Source organism: Sminthopsis crassicaudata, chromosome 1, assembly GCF_048593235.1.
Source record: "Sminthopsis crassicaudata isolate SCR6 chromosome 1, ASM4859323v1, whole genome shotgun sequence".
Taxonomy (NCBI): Eukaryota; Metazoa; Chordata; class Mammalia; order Dasyuromorphia; family Dasyuridae; genus Sminthopsis; species Sminthopsis crassicaudata.
Window position 1 is genome coordinate 114,817,161 of NC_133617.1, and position 19,939 is coordinate 114,837,099.

General features: G+C 36.8%; 1 protein-coding gene across 1 annotated transcript in view; it reads right to left on the bottom strand.

The window, feature by feature from the left end:
• DEPTOR (DEP domain containing MTOR interacting protein) overlaps positions 1–19,939 on the bottom strand; it is a 167,165-nt gene that overhangs the window by 99,690 nt on the left and 47,536 nt on the right. Inside the window, 2 exon segments of the mRNA XM_074266543.1 lie at positions 14–137; positions 1,201–1,379. Of these exon segments, the coding sequence (XP_074122644.1) occupies positions 14–137; positions 1,201–1,379 (303 nt within the window).

Consider the following 19,939-nt stretch of genomic DNA (forward strand, 5'->3'; position numbering starts at 1 on the left):
TTATACAACCTACTTTTCATACAATCTCTGTCCTCTCATGAATACTTTGACTTCATTATCCAAAGGGAAGGTTCCATCATCTTTCCTGAAGCGGTAGAACAGTTTGACATCCTTGAATTCCTTATGCTCATCACACACTGAAAGACAATATACACGCAAAGTAAATTCAATGGAGAAGGCTGGTATACTTCTGTGAAGAAATAATAATTATTCTATGTATGGAATAAAAAAAATTCCACTCTCCACAATTACGATGAATTGTACATATATTAAAATTGTACATATATTAAAACCTTAAGGTTATCATTAGATGAGAGTCTATATATGCTGGCTGCTACTTAGTAGCTATGTGACGATGGGCAAATTATATAACCCTTCTCTGTTGCTCAGTTTTTTAACTTACTTGTCATAGTTCAATTGTCTAGACTTAATACAAAGCAGAAAACTGAGTAATTATATAGTCCTCTAGACAGCATTCAGCATGAAACTGAATAATTAAGGCAAAAAATGAATTTTCTAGGGAGAAAAACAAAGACTAGTAAAATTAGTACTTGAAAAAAAGATCTGTTTAATTCAGAGCTGTATGTGTATATTTGGTGTAATTATATTCAATTCGATGTACATTTGTGAAGTGTCTAAGATATGTCTACGATATCACAGCTGTTGAATCATTTTTCAGGTATGTCCAAATCTTTTTGACTCCATTTGGAATTTCTTGGCAGAAATACTAGAATGGTTTGCCATTTCATTTTTCAGCTCATTTTACAAATGAGGAACTGCGGCAGAGTTAAGTTACTTGCCCAGAGTCATACAGCTAGCAAATTTCTGGGGCCAAATTCAAACTCAGGAGTCTTCCTGACTGTCTCCAGGCCTGATGCTCTATCTCCTTCTCCAACCAGCTACCCCAAGGTATTTGTACATTTATAATAGTCTGAAATAAACAATGGGACATTGTATAAGCTTTTAAAACATAAAATCTGAAAAGTTGGAGAGAACAACAAATCACTTCCCTTATTTTTATTTCCTCTGAAAAGCCATGTCAAGGGAATAGCCTGAAAGAGAAGCTTCTAACACATTATCTTGTAAACTTAAGATGAATATGAAAAAATCTGATTTTTCAATATTAGGAATAATGTCCTCCACTCAAAACAATCTGATGATTTAATATTTCTTTAACTAAAATGTTAAAATCTGACTCACCATGATGAATAATACCCCGGTCTGCCAATTTTTGCATTAGTTTAATAGCTGTCTCTCTATCAGAAGCTTCTTTTCGATCAATCAGCCAGTCAATTAGCTCTTTGGCCACAAAGCAATTTGGATATGTCTTGAGGTGGTGTCTTCGATCTTTAATCACTTTTTCTTCATGTAGCCTGAGTCTGGAAAAAAAAAAATATCATTTCATAACTGAATTTTGGAGATAACACAGTAAATATTTTAAAAATTGTTCAATTAATCCAAATATGAGATTGGGATGATATTCCCATCTCTGAGAAGGTGACACTCATATGTCCATAGTCACATCTCATTTCTCTCTTGAGATTCAGTCCTCCATCAGCAACTGTCTTCTAGATACCTCTACCTTAATGACTTCTAGACATTTCAGAAACAATGTATACATAAGTGAAATTATTATTTTTTTCTCTTAAACCTGCCTCTTCTTTGTTGTCTTCTTCAAATCACCATTGAGCAGAGAAATACAAATTAAGACAACTCTGAAATACCACTACACACCTCTCAGATTGGCTAAGATGACAGGAACAAATAATGAATGTTGGAAGGGATGTGGGAAAACTGGGATACTGATGCATTGTTGGTAGAGTTGTGAACAGATCCAATCATTCTGGAGAGCAGTTTGGAACTATGCTCAAAGAGTTATCAAACTGTGCATACCCTTTGATCCAGCAGTGTTTCTACTGAGTTTATATCCCAAAAATATATTAAAGGAGGGAAAGGGACCCACATGCGCAAAAATATTTGTGGTAGGCCTCTTAGTAGTAGCAAGAAACTGGAAACTGAGTGGATGCCCATCATTTGAAAAATGTTTTAATAATGTTATAGCATATGAATATTATGGAATATTATTGTTCTGTAAGAAACAATCAGCAGGATGATTTCAGAGGCGTGAAGAGAGTTACATGAACTGATACAAAGTGAAATGAGCAGAACCAGGAGATCGCTGAACATGACAACAATAAGATTACATGATGATCAACTCTGATGGATATGGCTCTCTTCAACAATCAGACCAGTTTCAATGATTTTGTGATTAAGAGAGTTATCAACACCCAGAAATACTTGTGAAACCCAAGTGTGGTTCACTACATAGCATTTTTCACTTTTTGTTGCTGTTTGCTTGCATTTTATTTTCTTTCTCATTTATTCTGTTTGATTTGATTTTTTTTGTACAAGGTAATTGTATAAATATGTATGTATATATTGTATTTATCATATATTTCTGTCATGTCTAATATATATTGACTACTTGCCATCTAGGGGAAGGGAGAAGGGGAAAAATTTGGAACACAAGGTTTTGCAAGGGTCAGTATTGAAAAATTAACCATGCATATGTCTCAAAAAAAAAAAAAAAGCTTTAATAAAAAAGGTTTTCTTGATCTAGATCTAATCCATCTTTCAAGGGTCAACACTGACTCTTGCAAAACCTTGTGTTCTAAATTCCCCCTTTCCCCCACCTCCTCCCCTATATGGCAAGTAATCCAATATATGTTAAATATGTTAAAATATATGTTAAATCCAATATATGTATACATATTTATACAATTATCTTGCTGCACAAGAAAAATCAGATAAAAAAGGAAAATAAATGAGAAAAAATAAAATGCAAGCAAACAATAAAAAGAATGAAAATGCTATGTAGTGATTCACACTCAGTTCTCACAGTCCTCTCTCTGAGTGTAGATGGCTCTCTTCATCACAAGATTTTTGGAACTGGCCTTAATCCTCTCATTGTTGAAAAGTGCCACATCTAACCTATCTTTTGAAGATGATTTCACATCACTCTCTTTGTTCACTATGCTTCTGCCAAGATGAACTATTTGCTGTTCTCCATATACATGTCTTTGCACAGGATGCCTCCTGAGCCAAGAATGTCCTACCTCCTCACCTGTAATCCCTCCTCCTCCTTCTTCTTCTTCTTTTTTTTTTTTTTTTTGAAGTTTTATTTTTTTATTTATAAGATATATGCATGTGTAATTCTTCAGCATTGACCCTTGCAAAACCTTCTGTTCCAACTTTTTCCCTCTTTCCCTCTACCCTCTCCCCCAGATGGAAGGTAGACCAATACATGTTGAATATGTTAAAGTATATGTTAGATACAATATATGTATACATATTCATACAGTTATTTTGCTGCACAAGAAAAATCAGACTTAGAAATAAGGTAAAATTAACCTGAGAAGGAAATCAAAAATGCAAGCAGACAAAAACAGAGGGAGTGGTAGTGCTATGTTGTGGTTCACACTCATTTCCCAGAGTTTTTTTCCCTGAGTGTAGCTGGTTCTCTTCATTATTGAACAAATGGAACTGATTTGGTTCATTTCATTGTTGAAGAGAGCCATGTCCATCAGAATTGATCATCATATATTATTGTTGTTGAAGTATATAATGATCTCCTGGTCCTGCTCATTTCATTCAGCACAATCCCTTGTTCTTAAGCCTCTGCTCAAGTACCACCTCTTACAAGCGATACCTTTTCTGATTTTTTTTTAGTTGATATTACTCTGCCCACCAGCCACCAAACCCAATTTATATTTATTAGTAAATACTTCTTCAGTTGAATTGAATTGAATTGAAAGGGAAGGATATGTCCTGGAAACCCTAAAGTCATATCTTTCTAGGTAGGGATGGCATTGATAGGGTTTATAACTCCATAGCTAGTCATTCATGTCTGACTTTTTCATTTTACAGATGAGGAAATTGAAATCTAGGGAAGTTAAAGTCCAAGGTTCCATGGGAAATAAATATCAAAAACATGATTTGAACCTAGGTCCTCTTTGGATAGAGTCATGGATATGGAATCAGGAAGACTCATCTTTCTGAGTACAAATCTAGCCTCAGAAACTTCCAGCTGGGTAAAGGGCTGAAACTCGAATTAATGCACTGAGGTCCAACCACTTAAGGCTAATGATAGACTGGACAATACTCTATTAGAATATGCTTAGAAAATGGCCCTTCCCACTACCCCGTGCTGGTGTATACAGAGAATTGTAGGAGGGACTAGGGGGTGGAGTAAGACTAGCCAGAGTCATTTCTGGGCAGGAGACGAAGTGGCAGGTCACAGAAATTCTGCTTCCATCCAATTCACTCCTACCCCTAAAGACCAAGAATAAAGACCAAAGACTTTTGCTTATCCTGACTCCAGCTGATTCTAAGGTATCCAGGGTGCTAATGCGGTCAATACACAGCTGTGTGATCCTAGACAAACAGGATCATAGAAAATTGGATACACTGAAAATGATTGTAAAACAAAAATAACAAAAACCTTCTGTTTCTACAGCCATCCCCCACCCCCCATCGTTATACCAGTCATTCAGATTTAAAACATCAGGCACCTCTGATTAACAATAACAACAACAATAATAATTGCTTTTTATATAGTACCTATTATGTGCCAAGCACTTTACAACTATTATTTCAATTAATTTACACAGCAAACCAGGCATTATTGTCCTAATTTTATGGTTAAGGAAACTGAGGCAAAAAGATTAAGTGATTTGCCTACAGTCATAATAAGCTAGTAAATGAGGTTGCAGTTTACCTCAGGTCTTCCTGACTCCAAGGCCCAGGGCTCATTCAACTGTACCACCTAATTGTCTCTCCAGCTCAATGTAACCCAGAGGAGTAATACAACCAGCCTTGAAGTTACTGAGATTTTAGACTTCATTAAAAGAGGCAAAGCTTAAAGGGTAAAGGAAGCTGTCATTCCTTTACTCTCCAAACTGGTCAGAATATGTTTGGACAACTGTGCTCATTTATGGGCACTAGAGTTCAAGAAGAACCTTCACAGGAAGGCAATGAGGATATAGTGAAGAGTACTAAGTTCATATCACATGGGAACAATGTGAAGGAGCTGGGTATAGTTAGTCTCCAGAAGAGAAGAACTGGGAGGACACAATAAGTTAGAAGGGCTGATATGTGGAGAACAGATGTAATTTGTCCAGTTGGGCCTCTGAGAACAAAACCAGGAGCAATGAATAGAAGCTGAAAGAGTCAAATGTGGACTTGATATCAGGGAAAACAGCCCAACAACTAGAACTAGAACAGTGAGATGAACTCCTCTAGAAGGTGATCAAGCTCCTTCTCCCTGAAGGGCTGCAACCATAAGTAAAAAAACTTGATTGTATATAATCTTCAGCAAGGAGCAAACTGGGCAGTTAGGTGGCACAGAGGACAGAGGATTGGACCTGGAGTCAACAAGACCTGAGGTCAAATCCAACCTCAGACACTTATTAGATATATGATTTTTGATAAGTTACTGCCTGCCTCAGTTTTCATAAGTGCAAAACAGGGAAAATAACAGCACCTATTTGGCAGGATTGCTATAAATTTCAAATGAAATAATATTTATAAAGTACTTACAACAGTGCCTTGAAATATTATTTAATGGCCCCATATAAATGCTTATTCCTTCCCCTCTCCTCACCAAAGTGCTTTGCAAACCTTGATGGGTTATATAAATGTCATCTATAATCATTTTTATCCTCTTATCCACTTCTCTTTCTTACATCACTAGTCTATGATACCATTGTTTAACCCATTTTTTATATTAAGGATTTTGGAGCTATCTCTCATATCCATTTGTTATCAAACTCCATCAGTTCTACCTTTACTATCTCTCAAATGTCCCATCTTCTTGACTGTCACTGCTACTACTCTAATATAGGCCATCATTCTGACCCTCCTGAATTATGTCTAAAGACTCCTAAGAGGTTTTTCCATCACTGATCTCTTTCCCTCTCCCCTCCTCCTTTCCCTCTTCCCTGTTCCTTTCTCCCTCTCCCTCTCCCTCTCCCTCTCCCTCTCCCTCTCCCTCTCCCTCTCCCTCTCCCTCTCCCTCTCCCTCCCCCCCCCCCCCTCTCTCTCTCTCTCTCTCTCTCTCTCTCTCTCTCTCTCTCTCTCTCTCTCTCTCTCTCTCTCTCTCTCTCTCTCTCTTTGTCTCTGTCCTCTTTTCTCTCCATTTCTCTCCCTCTTTCTCTATCTATCTCAATCTCTCCTTAATATTATTGGTAGAATAATCTGTCTTTGATAAAAATTATCATAATTCATGCCTCTGCTCAAAAACTTTCTGTAGCTCCCTAATGCCTACCAAGTAAAGTTCAAACATTACTTCCTTGCATTTGGAGCTCTTTGAAATCTGGAACTACCAATAATTTAACAGCCTTGCTTCATATTACTCTCTTATATGCATCCCACACCTTAGCCATCAAGTGCATGTTTTTCTATCTCCATCCTTTTTTTTATAATGTTTACAATGCATGAGAACTCTATATCCATATCTTCACTTCTCAAATCCCTAACTATTTTTAAGTATCAACTTAACTGCCATCTCTTTTATAAAGACTTCCTTGATTTTCCCAGTCAGTATTGATCTTTCCCCTCAGACATCACATAACACTTTGTTTTACAAACCTCTAAAGTCATTAAATATATAAAGTAGTAATTTCATTTAATGCCTAATATTGAGTAGCCTCATTCTCTGCATGTATTTATTCCCCTAGTAGAATGTTAACTCCATCAGAACAGTGACCTTGTCTACTTGGTACCACCCTCCCCTCCCCTCAGTAGAATGCCTGTGTATCCAGTAGGGAATTAACGTTTGCTGAAAGATGGTCATATACTCAACCCTTGAATCTCCTTCAGTGCCTAACATATCCCTTTGCACACAACAAAAATTTAGTGAATGTTTGTTGAATTTAATTTTGATGTTCAGGGATATGCAAACTGGCAAGAACAAAGGATCCCTGTCTATCCTTAACCCTCCACATCTAAAGCTGCCAAAGATTTTGTCTTAGGTGCTCTGGGGATAAAACAATAAAACACATTCAACTCAACAATTTTTAAGCATCTTTTTAATTCAAGCAAGAAAGTAGGGAAGAATGTAATTCAAGTCTGGAGCATGAATTCAAATCCTGCCTCTTAATACACATTAGCTGAGTGATCTTGGACAAGTCATTTAATCTGTATTGCCTAAACAGCTCCTAAGGATTTAGCTAAAATATTCAAAATGCTTGGGAATAGGGAGTTACCTTGCAGGTAGTTGACTACACTTAAAGATGCAAGAGAGAATGAGAGTTCATTAGCATTGCAGAGGTATGAGAATAAAGGGGAACTCTGACTCTTGAACTAGAGATCTGTCAAGTAACTACATATTCCTAAAACTCATTTTCCTCATCTGTAAACTGAGAGAAGTGGAAGATTGAATTAGATGGTCCCTTTTAGCTCTAGATATATGATCCTCAAAGACCTTCCACATTACCGCATCCCTACCCCTGCCATCTCAGCATTGTACTCCAGTAAAGGGTAAAAAAACTCAGTCACCTGAATACTTCCATATCTTTATATCTCTAAGAAGGGGAAAGGAGAGGAGAGGAGAAGGGAATGGGGAGGGGAGAGGAGTGAAAGGAGAGGCAAGGAGAGAAGGGGAGGGGAAGGGAGGAAAGAAGAAGAGAGGGGAGGAGAAGGAAGGGTAGAGTAGGGGCGGAGACAAAAAAGAAAAGAACTATGTTGTCCAATTGGCCATTTCTAGTTGGATCCCCATTGAGACTCCTCCTCCTCCTCCTACTCCTCACAGAGGTTGTTTTTTGTCCTTTATTCTTGAAGATGACCGTGACATCGGGGAGTGGGTGCCATGACATACAAATAAATTAGATTTCAGCGAGGGAGGACTGTGCAAGATCACCTATCTCACATTTCCTTCAGAGCCATCTAGATCCAATGGCTAGATACAAATCAGACAACTGGTGATGATCTTGGATGCAATGGGAGACCTTGGTCTTTTATAAGTTAAAGTCTTTAAGAGGTCTCAGTTTGACTGAGGCAATGTGTGATTAAAGCTAGGTAAGAAATGGGGAATAGAATGATCTCTTTTACCTAGTTAAAAAAAAATCCAATCTGGGAAGTTAAGATCCTTGGGATTTCTGGCCAAAACAGAAACAATTGGTATTTACATTTACTCTGAGCAAGTCAGGACCCCCCAAAAATGATCATGTGGGGCTGAGTCTAGGCCCTATTTAGTACCTTTAGGAAGGAGGGGCTCAGGAAATCATCTTTGAAACAAGTAAAAGGATAAACTGCCTATGCTTTTAGTTTTTCAGGGAAATTCATTCCTGTAAATATAAATCTGAAACAAGAATAAACAGACCTGCAATAGAAATAAGAATAATTAGATTGCTGCTAAATCAGTCCTAAAGCTCTTTTTTAATTAATACAGTGACAGGAACACTGCCTAATTGGTTGAAAAATATTCAGGCTGGCAGACGGTTATGCATTAATTCTTAGACATAATGTCTGTCAAGGATCCATGACACATGAATTCTAATTTGTTAACAAATTAGAAATGTATAACTATCTACTTAGAATGTGTGAGGAATAAAGAGAAAATAGGGATACAATGGGGGTCTCAGGAACTGGGTTCAAATCCTATCTCTGATCCCTAATATCTGTGTGACCTTGGTGACCTAAACCCCTTGGGTCTCAGTTTTCTCATCTATACAATAAGAATATATAGAATCTTTCTGGCTCCTTCTAGATCTATGGTCCTCTGTAGTGAGCTGTTGTCTCTAGAAGCTGCCGGATTACTCTCTGGGAAGAGATCTGCTGTGTCTACTCAAATCTCTCAGACAGATTCTTCTTCCTGTAGTGAACCGTTGTCTCCAGGCAGTTGCTGTTAACTCTTGTCCTTATTAGTGACTTCCCTTCCTGCAGAGAGTCCCGTCAGGCCTGATGTAATGCAGAGAGTCTTCTTCTTTCTCTGAGAGTCCTCTCTTTTATTCTCCCAGAGAATGGGCGTGGCATAATGCAAGGGCTTCTGGGAAGAACCACCCCAGCCAATGAGCTTGCCCCCTCTATCAAGTCAACCTGAGTTCTCACCTTGTAATTGTCCAGAAAACCTGAATTCTCACCTTGTCACTGTCCAGACAACCTCAGTTCTCACTTAGTAATCCTAACATCTCCCCCTTTCTTTTGATTTAGAACATAGGACAGTCATGACCTTGAAACATAAATCCATCAATATGGGAAGTATTACAGATAATTACATAAATTACATAAGCATATAGTAACATAGTAACATAACACATGCTAGAAGTATATAACATAATCATAAATTGAAAATTTATAAATGTCCATAAGTCCATTGTCCATTAGTCTCATCTTGTGTGAGGAAGTCCAATGATTCCTGCTGGTTTTAAAGTTCTTATTATCCATGCTCTTTCAGTATCAGATGTTTCTTAGATCTTCTCCTTTATTTTGAGGTCTTTCTCTTTTTCTGTCTCTCTCTGATGGACAAGGCGAATATGACTCGTTGGCACCCATCTGATTCCTTCTCCTGCTGAAGAAATACAAGCAAACCCTCTCTCCCAGGCAGTTAACCTATCTGGTCCCTTCCATTCACCACTTTCTAAATATCTTCTCATCATTTGGCAATTACATTGGAATTGTTTGCACTGGACACAGCCCTGTTGGTTTAAAAGGCCTGTATTCTCCCCAAGTGTAATCCATTTTTGCAATCTGATTGCCTTTTGGCTCACTTATCAGGTAATCCCTTTCTGCCATGTGATTACTTTTCTGCTGGTTGATCAAATCAGAGTCCTGACCTTCTAAAGGCTCTTTAGGTGTAACATCAGCTGCCATCATGCCCCAAGTCTTTTTTGCCTGGGGCCCTGGATCTGGGCCCCTCATCCTATTTCCCTGAATTAGTTTACACTCTGATGCCCAATGGAGTCCTCTGTTGCATTTTGGACATGGGGTTTTAGGTCTTCTCTCACCCTGTCTTCTCACTGTATCTCCATACCTACACTGAGCTCTTAGATGCCCAATTTTTCCACATTGAAAACATCTCCGAGTTTCTCTAGAAGTCCCTTGCCAGGAGGGACCCTGTCTTTCCACGTTCATCATTGTCCGGGTGTAAAAAGCATTTGTTCCCACTGTAGCACAGCGTCTTATGATCTCCTCTAAAGGAGCATCTTTGTCTAATCCCCATATAATTCTTTTGCAAATCTCATTGGCATTTTCCTTAGCCAGATGTCTGGTCATTATTTCTGTAGCTGCATTTTCTCCAATAGTTCTTTTGACAGCAGTTTGCAAACGTCCCACAAAATCTGCAAAAGGTTCATTGGGACCTTGCTGTATTTTAGTGAAAGCCTCTCCACGATCTTTCTGTCCAGGAAGGACACCCCAAGCTTTTATTGCAGCCTTAGCAATTTGCTCATATATTGTCATGGTATAATTAATCTGTTCCGAATTCTCTCCATATTGACCTTCACCAGCTAAGTGCTCAAAAGTGAATTGTGTGTTAACTCCTATTTCCAAATTGCATCTGACTTGAATTTTACATAATTCATGAAATTCCGCAAGCCATAATAAATTTTCTCCAGGCTCCAGACATGTCCTTGCTATGGATTTCCAATCATTCGGGGTTAGGACTTCATAAGACAAACCATCTAGTAACATTTTAACATAAACTGATGTAGCCCCATAAAGGGTACAACCTTTTTTCAAATCTTTAATTTTATTCAAATCTAAAGGTGCATATCTTCTCCTTTTTTGACCTACAGAGTCAATATTTTCAATCACAGGATATGCATGTATAAAATCACTTATATCCTGTCCTTCTCTCTTAGCTTTAACCAATGCTTTTTCTAATCTTGTCATAGGCTTAGGCTGCTTCACAGGCAATTCTGTTTGTGTTTCTGCCTCTTCCTCTCCTCCTTCTTGCTCCACCCCTGAAGGGTTAATTGAGGGAGGAGATGGGAGGTGCTCCTGTTGCTGTTGCTCAGAATTGTACTTAACTTCATTGTTATCTGATTCATCCTTTTCACCTAGTTTAGTTGACACTTCCCCATTTTGCTCCTTCATCTCTTCCTTTAGAATAACATTGTTTAAAGCCAATTGGATTACATTGTATATATGAATTGTATCTTTGGAAATTGAGTTTGGCCTGGAATTGTAGTGTTCACCTAATTGCTTTCCTACTAATTCCCATTCATCTGGATCCAATTCTTCTTCCAGAGAAAAAGAAGGACATATAACCTTCACAGTTCTTAAAAGTTCACTAATCTCCTCTAAAATTATAATCAATCCTTGGCTTTTCATAACCTTGATGATGCTCTCTAAACATTTTCCTTGAACAGAAGGTGTTTGCCCCATTTCACTATAAGAGATTCCTGGTTTAGCCCTTAACAAGTTAAGTTCCTTATTTATCTATTAGCACGCTCACTTAATCTTTAACAAAGTTTCCTCGTTACTCACGGTTCTGGGTCAGAGAGACTGAGATCTAGATCAGAAGCTTTTCCACTGGAATCAGGACTGTGTCTGTCCCTGTTCGGGCGCCAAATTGCGAAGGTCTGGTCTAGCTCCTCTTGTTAGGATAAGCAAAAGTCCTTGCCCCACGTTGGGCGCCAATTGTAGCGAGCTGTTGTCTCTAGAAGCTGCCGGATTACTCTCTGGGAAGAGATCTGCTGTGTCTACTCAAATCTCTCAGACAGATTCTTCTTCCTGTAGTGAACCGTTGTCTCCAGGCAGTTGCTGTTAACTCTTGTCCTTATTAGTGACTTCCCTTCCTGCAGAGAGTCCCGTCAGGCCTGATGTAATGCAGAGAGTCTTCTTCTTTCTCTGAGAGTCCTCTCTTTTATTCTCCCAGAGAATGGGCGTGGCATAATGCAAGGGCTTCTGGGAAGAACCACCCCAGCCAATGAGCTTGCCCCCTCTATCAAGTCAACCTGAGTTCTCACCTTGTAATTGTCCAGAAAACCTGAATTCTCACCTTGTCACTGTCCAGACAACCTCAGTTCTCACTTAGTAATCCTAACAGTCCTCTGCTCCTATGGTCTCTTGTATAAATTCTTGAATGGGAAACTAATGAATATAACATTTGGAATTTAACTGTGAGATATTAGAAAGAATATTAGAAAGATATTAAAAGAAGTTCTGAGATTTTATAAACCCTGAATTTCTTTTAATATTATACTCCATACTGATCTCTACTACAGGGAAATTTGGGATATTCTCCTCATCACAAGATCCTGGCATATTTCCAAGTTTCAGAATGTAAGTGCCAGAACCCTAAGCAGGGAGAAAAAACAGTAAGTAACACCAATAACTGTTTAACAAACATTTATTAAGCACCTAGACATATGAGGAAGCTGTGAGTTAGAGTGCTGAGCCTAAAGTCAGGAAGTCCTAGATCCAAATTTGGCCCCAGATTATATTAGCTGTGTGACCCAAGGCAAGTCACTTAATTTCTGTTTGCTATGGATATATGTAATGGAAGTCAATAGCAGTCAGAAAATATTAAAAAAAAAAAAAAGATGATTCTGTGATAACTACAGTTATAAGACAAGACTTGGATTGAACCAACAAAGTCCATATTTTATATTTTTAGATACTCTTAGAAAAGTAGCTCATGATCAAAAATCACCATGATTTTTAATTCTATCTGGACAGAGAAATCAAAATCTAAAAGGTGTTTATCAAAAATTAGACCATCTGGGGAAAAGGTAAGAAAAAAGATAAACCCTACAATTCTGTGTTCCTCCAAATCTAGGATCTGTTTCTGATAGTGGCCTCAAAAAGTATTTTGTAGGAAGGTGTAAGTTACCCTCCAAAAGGTCATCCTCATAGATTAGCTATGTCTCCAAAAATTCAATGAATAATAGGTAGCATTTATATATAGCACCAAAATGCTTTATATATTTTCTTATTTGATCATTATGATCATCTTAGAAGGGAAAATATTATTATTACCTCCTTTTTGTACATGAGGAAGCTGAGGTTGGGAAAGTCAAGTGATTTAATTTGTGGAAAGCTATTCTCAAAAAAAACCCCCAAAAACAAGACTATTTAGATTTTGAGTATGACAAAGTAGATAGAATGTAGAGCTTGTATCAAGAAAACCTTCTGATACTTACTAGCTAATGGTCTTAGAAAACTCTCTAAAATTTAACAAATAAATTAGAGACAAGTTGCAATTTGTGCTGATAGGAATTCTCTCACAGATCCTTCCCAAAATGTAGCACCTATAATTGAATACTCTGGATTCAATCTGAACAGGGGAAAGTGAAGCAAAGTTCCCCATTCTCAGAATGATTCTATTTATATTATAGCTTGGGAAGGCATTAGGTTTTTTGTCTGTCATGTCACACCTTTGAATTCTTATGAATTTGCTGTTCACCAAGATCCTCTGATTCTTTTCAAAGGAACTCTTGTTGTCTAGTCATATGTCTGCTGTCTTTATATTTTTCAAGTTGACAAATCAATGTATAACAATCTACTTAGAATATATGAGGAATGAATAAAAAAGAAGAAAATGGAAAGAGTACTGGTTCTGGGGTTAATTTTCTGAGCCTTATTGAAGAATTTTATGTTGAAGTTGAAGTTTAGATTTGAAAAGAAGTGTTAGGTAGAATACTAATCACAATACGGGCTCATATTAATAACAATAATCATTTAATAAGCAGCTGGGTGGTGCAGTAGATAAAATGCTGGACCTAGAGTCTGGAAGTCCTGAGTACAAATCTAGCTTTGATAAATGACTACATGTATGACCTCCCTCTGGGTCAATATCTTCATTTGGAAAATGGGGATAATAATTCCATTTGTCTCCTTGTGATGTTGTGAGGATAAAATAAAATAACACTTATATAATAATTCATTTTATGAATTTATAGCTACAAATGCTATAAATGCTAACTACTGTTATTATTAAGTATTTACTAATTATTTGACCAAAAAAAGTTCCACATTGTATTAAAAGCTTTCAGGGTTACAAAAGGAACATAAGACAAAGGCCAATCAATGAAAAGCTCAGGCACAAGCATTTCTATTATTATCCCTTTTTTTTATTCCAGTGATTAAGAAATTTAAATATGAAATATAAGTATGGAGGTTTTTCTTTTTTATATTCTCAGGCAGTTGGTCAAAATGCTTTAGACAAAAAGTAATTCTTCATTTCCCAAAGAAATTTAACCAATGGAAAAAACAGGAATCTAGAAATCACCCTCACCATAAAAAAACATCTTTTGGATATGATGACACAAGATAAGTCAAAGACGACTCCAATTTAGAGTATAAACTTACTTTTCTTTTCTTTTTTTTTTTTTTCCCCTTTTTCTGAGGCTGGGGTTAAGTGACTTGCCCAGGGTCACACAGTAGGAAGTGTTAAGTGTCTGAGACCAAATTTGAACTCAGGTCCTCCTGAATTCAGGGCTGGTGCTCTATCTACTGGCCACCTAGCTGCCCCTAAACGTACTTTTCAAACATTATAGAAGAGGGAGAAATGAAGAAAAGCAATTGAGCAGAAAATAGAGTGAGATCCAACTCAGGTTGATCATCATGACATCATTGGTTAAAGGAAAAAGAAAAAAGCCAAAATATTTCATATGTGTTGTTGTTTCTATAATGATCTATGCTCATCAACTACAATGGCAAAGATACCTCTTTTGGAATCTCCTAACTATCCACATATGAGAAGATGACAGTGGTCTAGGAAAAAGGACATTAAAAAAAGGAACCCATCCTGGCGGCAACACATTCTAAAGGTATTCAATGACAGATTTGGGGGGTATTTCAAAGAAATAAATATTCTAAAAAAGTGAAAAACATCACAAACAGAATTCTGACCTAAAAAAACTTCATGAGAAGACATTAGTAACTAATAACTCATACCTATTTTCTCATCTCTATAAAATCTGTATAAGACTCTCTATAAGGCTTGGAGAGACTTAAATCAACTGTTGCTGAGTGAGATGAGCAGAACCAGAAGATCACTATACACTTCAACAACAATACTGTATGAAGATGTATTCTGATGGAAGTAGAAATCTTCAATATAAAGAAGATCCAACTCACTTCCAGTTGATCAGTGATGGACAGAAATAACTACACCCAGAGAAGGAACACTGGGAAGCGAATGTAAATTGTTAGCACTGCTGTCTATCTACCCAGGTTACTTATATCTTCGGAAGCTAATAATTAATGTGCAACAAGAAAATGGTATTTACACACATATATTGTATCTAGGTTTTATTGTAACACATGTAAAATGTATGGGATTGCCTGTCATCAGGGGGAGGGAGTGGAGGGAGGGAGGGGATGGTTTGGAAAAATGAATAAAAAAAAATAAAAAATAAAAAAAAGAAATTTCCAATAAAAAAAAAAGAAAATAAAAAGCTTCAATAAAAAAGGGAGAAAATTAAAAAAAAAATAAGACTCTCTATGAGGGTATGTTAACACATTAAAGGCATTCTTGATGAAGATAGGAAAAGGAAATAATCTTTTTTACAAGTCTTTTTCTTTTCTTTTTTTTATTATTATTATTATTTTTTATTCATTTTTCCAAACCATCCCCTCCCTCCACTACTCCCTCCCCCCGATGGCAGGCAATCCCATACATTTTACATGTGTTACAATATAACCTAGATACAATATATGTGTGTAAATACCATTTTCTTGTTGCACATTAATTATTAGCTTCCGAAGGTATAAGTAACCTGGGTACATAGACAGTAGTGCTAACAATTTACATTCACTTCCCAGTGTTCCTTCTCTGGGTATAGTTATTTCTGTCCATCATTGATCAACTGGAAGTGAGTTGGATCTTCTTTATGTTGAAGATATCCACTTCCATCAGAATACATCCTCATACAGTATTGTTGTTGAAGTGTACAGCGATCTTCTGGTTCTGCTCATTTCACTCAGCATCAGTTGATGTAAGTCTCTCCAAGCCTCTCTGTATTCCTCCTGCTGGTCATTTCTTACAGAGCAATAATATTCCATAACCTTCATATACCACAATTTACCCAACCATTCTCCAACTGATGGACATCCACTCATCTTCCAGTTTCTAGCTACAACAAAAAGAGCTGCCACAAACATTTTGGCACATACAGGTCCCTTTCCACTCTTTAGTATTTCTTTGGGATATAATCCCAATAACAGCAATGCTGGGTCAAAGGGTATGCACAGTTTGATAACTTTTTGGACATAGTTCCAAATTGCTCTCCAGAATGGCTGGATTCTTTCACAACTCCACCAACAATGTATCAATGTCCCAGTTTTCCCACATCCCCTCCAACATTCATCATTATTTGTTCCTGTCATGTTAGCCAATCTGACAGGTGTATAGTGGTAGGAGATAACATTTTCAAAGTCACACAACTGAGATATAAAGAATAAAAGATCCCACTTTATCTTTATTTTTCTCTTAAAAGCATCTGACTCAGGTGAACAACATTCTTGGAAAAAACGTCTCCCTCATATACACTAAAATCTTACAAGATGCTATGGCAGGTGTGATCATATAGATAACTCTGTTCAATTTCCGTATTCTTATCTAGTATGTTCAGATACTATCTGTGAGATCCTAGACAAGTCAATTAACTCTTATTTGCCTCAGTTCCTCATTTGTAAAATGAGTTAAAGAATGAAATGGCAAACCACTACAGTGTCTATGCCAAGAAAACCCCAAATGGAGTCATAAAGAGTTGGACGTGGCTGAAACATTTGAAAACAACTACAGCAAGGAGCATGTTCACCAGTGTCATGAAAGATATTTAGTAAGATTCTTGATTGATTATAAGATATTCTAAATGCTTCTGTTAATAAGAAAACAATATGATGACTACATTAAACCCTGAAAAATTACTAATTCTCCTTCATAAAATCATATTCATTTAAAAGAAATCAGGCAAGCTATTTACAAAATGGATAAAAACCACACACTGGCTAGATCACAATGTGAAATTTAATGAGCATCTCATGAGATACACATTGCCCATTTGTAGAAGTGAACAATGTGCTTAGCTAAGAATTGAACAGGAGAGGAACTGGCTGAGTTGCATTTATAAACTAAGCAGGGCTTTTAATGCCAAGATACACTTACCTTTAACTCTAGTATTCTTTCAAAGTACTAGAATTACAAAAGAATCAAAATTGAAGTAGGTCCAAAGAACAATGGAAGGACACATTATGGTTTTAAATACCCTGAAGCATGTTATCAACAATAACTTAAGCAAAAGAAAGGAAATGACAGGTATAGTCATAAAAGGAAGTGGTTTCTTCACATTGGAAGAATGAGGAATAGAAGATAAACACTAGACAGTGTGTTTCTGCCTTTGAAATGTTTAAAAAAAAAAAACCCAGGGGAAAGCTTCTTGAATGTTAGGTGAATTCTTAGATAGTATCAAGAAAAAATATTGGTAAAGATCATTAAAAGGCACTGATGGATATGATTTCTACCAGTGGAAAGAATATCTATACTAATACCAAAGATATCAAAGTTTTCAAATTCCTAATATCTAAGTTCATATAATAAAAAACATAGAAATAATTACTGTCCCCAAATTACTATAGATTGTAGCTGGCAATAATGAGGAAGCAAAAGAGTAGTGAAAGAACATTTTTTTTTTAAATCATAAATCTCAACCAAAGTGAATATGATAATTAAAAAACATTGCAGGCCAAATAACAGGCTAAAAGTGTAAGCTGTATGATTTGTATGATAGTGTTTGGATAAGAACATTTTAACTTACAGCTGTTGTTGACTTCATATGTAGTATAACAGCCCATCTTTATCTCTGAATTAGAAAACCTGGACATTGTAGTTTCCTGAAGTCATTCAGAAAAACCAAGCCATGACAGTAAGTACTAAGCCACGAGTCTGGTGTCTTAGTTACGTGACTCTTGGTATACAAGTATATACAACAGATATCCAAATAAAATATTTACCAATCATAAATCACAATTTCACAATCCCCACACTCAGTTAAGAGACCCCATTTGGGGTTGTGACTCAGTTTTAGAAGCAAGGTTCTAGACAGTTCTTAATGACTACAAGTTTCAGAGAAAATGAAGATCTCAATCAGTCAAGGAAGTTTATTTACCCAAGGTATTCTTAATATCAATAATCCAGTGTCTATCCCCTAGGTTTTATGCAACATCTACTATATTCCTCATCAAGAACTATTTCCAGGAATAATATTTTGTATTTTTGTTAAATGAGAGTAGAACCTGTTCTTCTGCTTTAGGCTTTAGCTGATTAAAGAGTACAAAGCATTTTATGAATACCAGCTCTCTGTAATGAGGCTAAGAAGTTAGGAAATATCAGGAACCAAACAGGTATTTCACACAATACACATAGTTAAAGCAGTTTGAAGGAATACTGTCAGTAGAATGTAAGCCATATGGAGGCAGGCTCTGTTTCATTTTGGTGTTGTATCCCTAGTGTCCAGCACAGTGTGTAGCACATAATTAGTAGGAGGTCAATAAATGCTTGCAGAATTAAACTGAATTGAATTCTATGTTAATCTAAGCCAATGCAAGGGGCAGCTAGGTGGCGCAGTGGATGGAGCACCAGCCTTGAATTCAGGAGGACCTGAGTTCAAATTTGATCTCAGACACTTAGCACTTCCTAGCTGTGTGATCCTGGGCAAGTCACTTAATCCCAGCCTCAAAAAAAAAAAAAATCTAAGCCAATGCTTACTTTCAATAAAATTTCTAGGAGACAAGGAATATGTCTATTTAAAACTATACCAAGATAGTGTTCAGTGCAATATATATTGCATATATATATATATATACATATATATATATACACACACACACATTCACATATACATATTTATATTTACATGAAAGCAAAGGTATGTGTCCATACATACATTTATAGATGATATGCATATATATCTATATATGTGGTACCTTTAAAAGACACATTATTAATATGCACAGTTGGTACTTGTTAATCTTTAGAGATAAGCACAGGGTCCAATTAGGGAGATCCCAAAGTCATCATCACTTTCATTTCACACTATTTACAATTATACTAATTTTTGCTTCCATCCCATCTCTTTCCTAAGGGGTTTTCTTTTCTAACTAAACAAAGTACAGTTGGTGCCTGAGGCCTCTAGCTACATACTCATCAATAAGAAGATTGGTATCTTTTCTACATACACAGCATTTTTCCAAGAAGTTCATGTCATTAATTCTGTTTAAATACCACACCTGTGAAGGAGTCAAATGATAAATCTTCTTTTTCCCATCTAACAGCTAAAGAAACTGGCACAGAGAGATTAAAAACATTTACCCAAGAGAAACAGTGTGTCATAGAGGTAGTTCCAATTAAAGAGCCCAGACTTCCCAGACTTGGGCTCTATCAAGTGGGCCTTTCTTCTTTGAGTAAGGTAGGAAATTTTGTACTTCAAAGTTCTGAAAGCTCTACCCTGTGGGGAACCTCCTTAATGTCTGAAAGCCTAATCTTCTGAAAGAGAAGTCTATGGTCTGGAATGAATGATGATTAGGCTCTTCCCTTTGGGTTATGTGATACTTTGCAGGCAGGTAAATGAGGGTTATACAAGTCAACAGGAGAGATGCAGATAGTACCTGCAGATGTTAAAAGAACAGAAGTTCACAGATATCATACATTTTCCCATCCACCCAACCTAGGCAAGGCCAAGGCTGGCTGCTTGGTAATAATGTCCTATTCAGGCCTTCCTCACAAGTTGGTTAGGTTACCCATTTCTCATTTATGGCATTCCTTCCTTTTACCACCCCATGATATTTACATTGACCAGTTCCCTTGTCTTGTGGCTTTTCACACATTGGAACACCCTACGTCTGGGTTATCCACTTGTCTAAATTCTCTTTAGAACAGTCTATAGGAAGTTTTAAAGCTCTTTTGATGGTGTCCTCTACAAATTCATGTTAT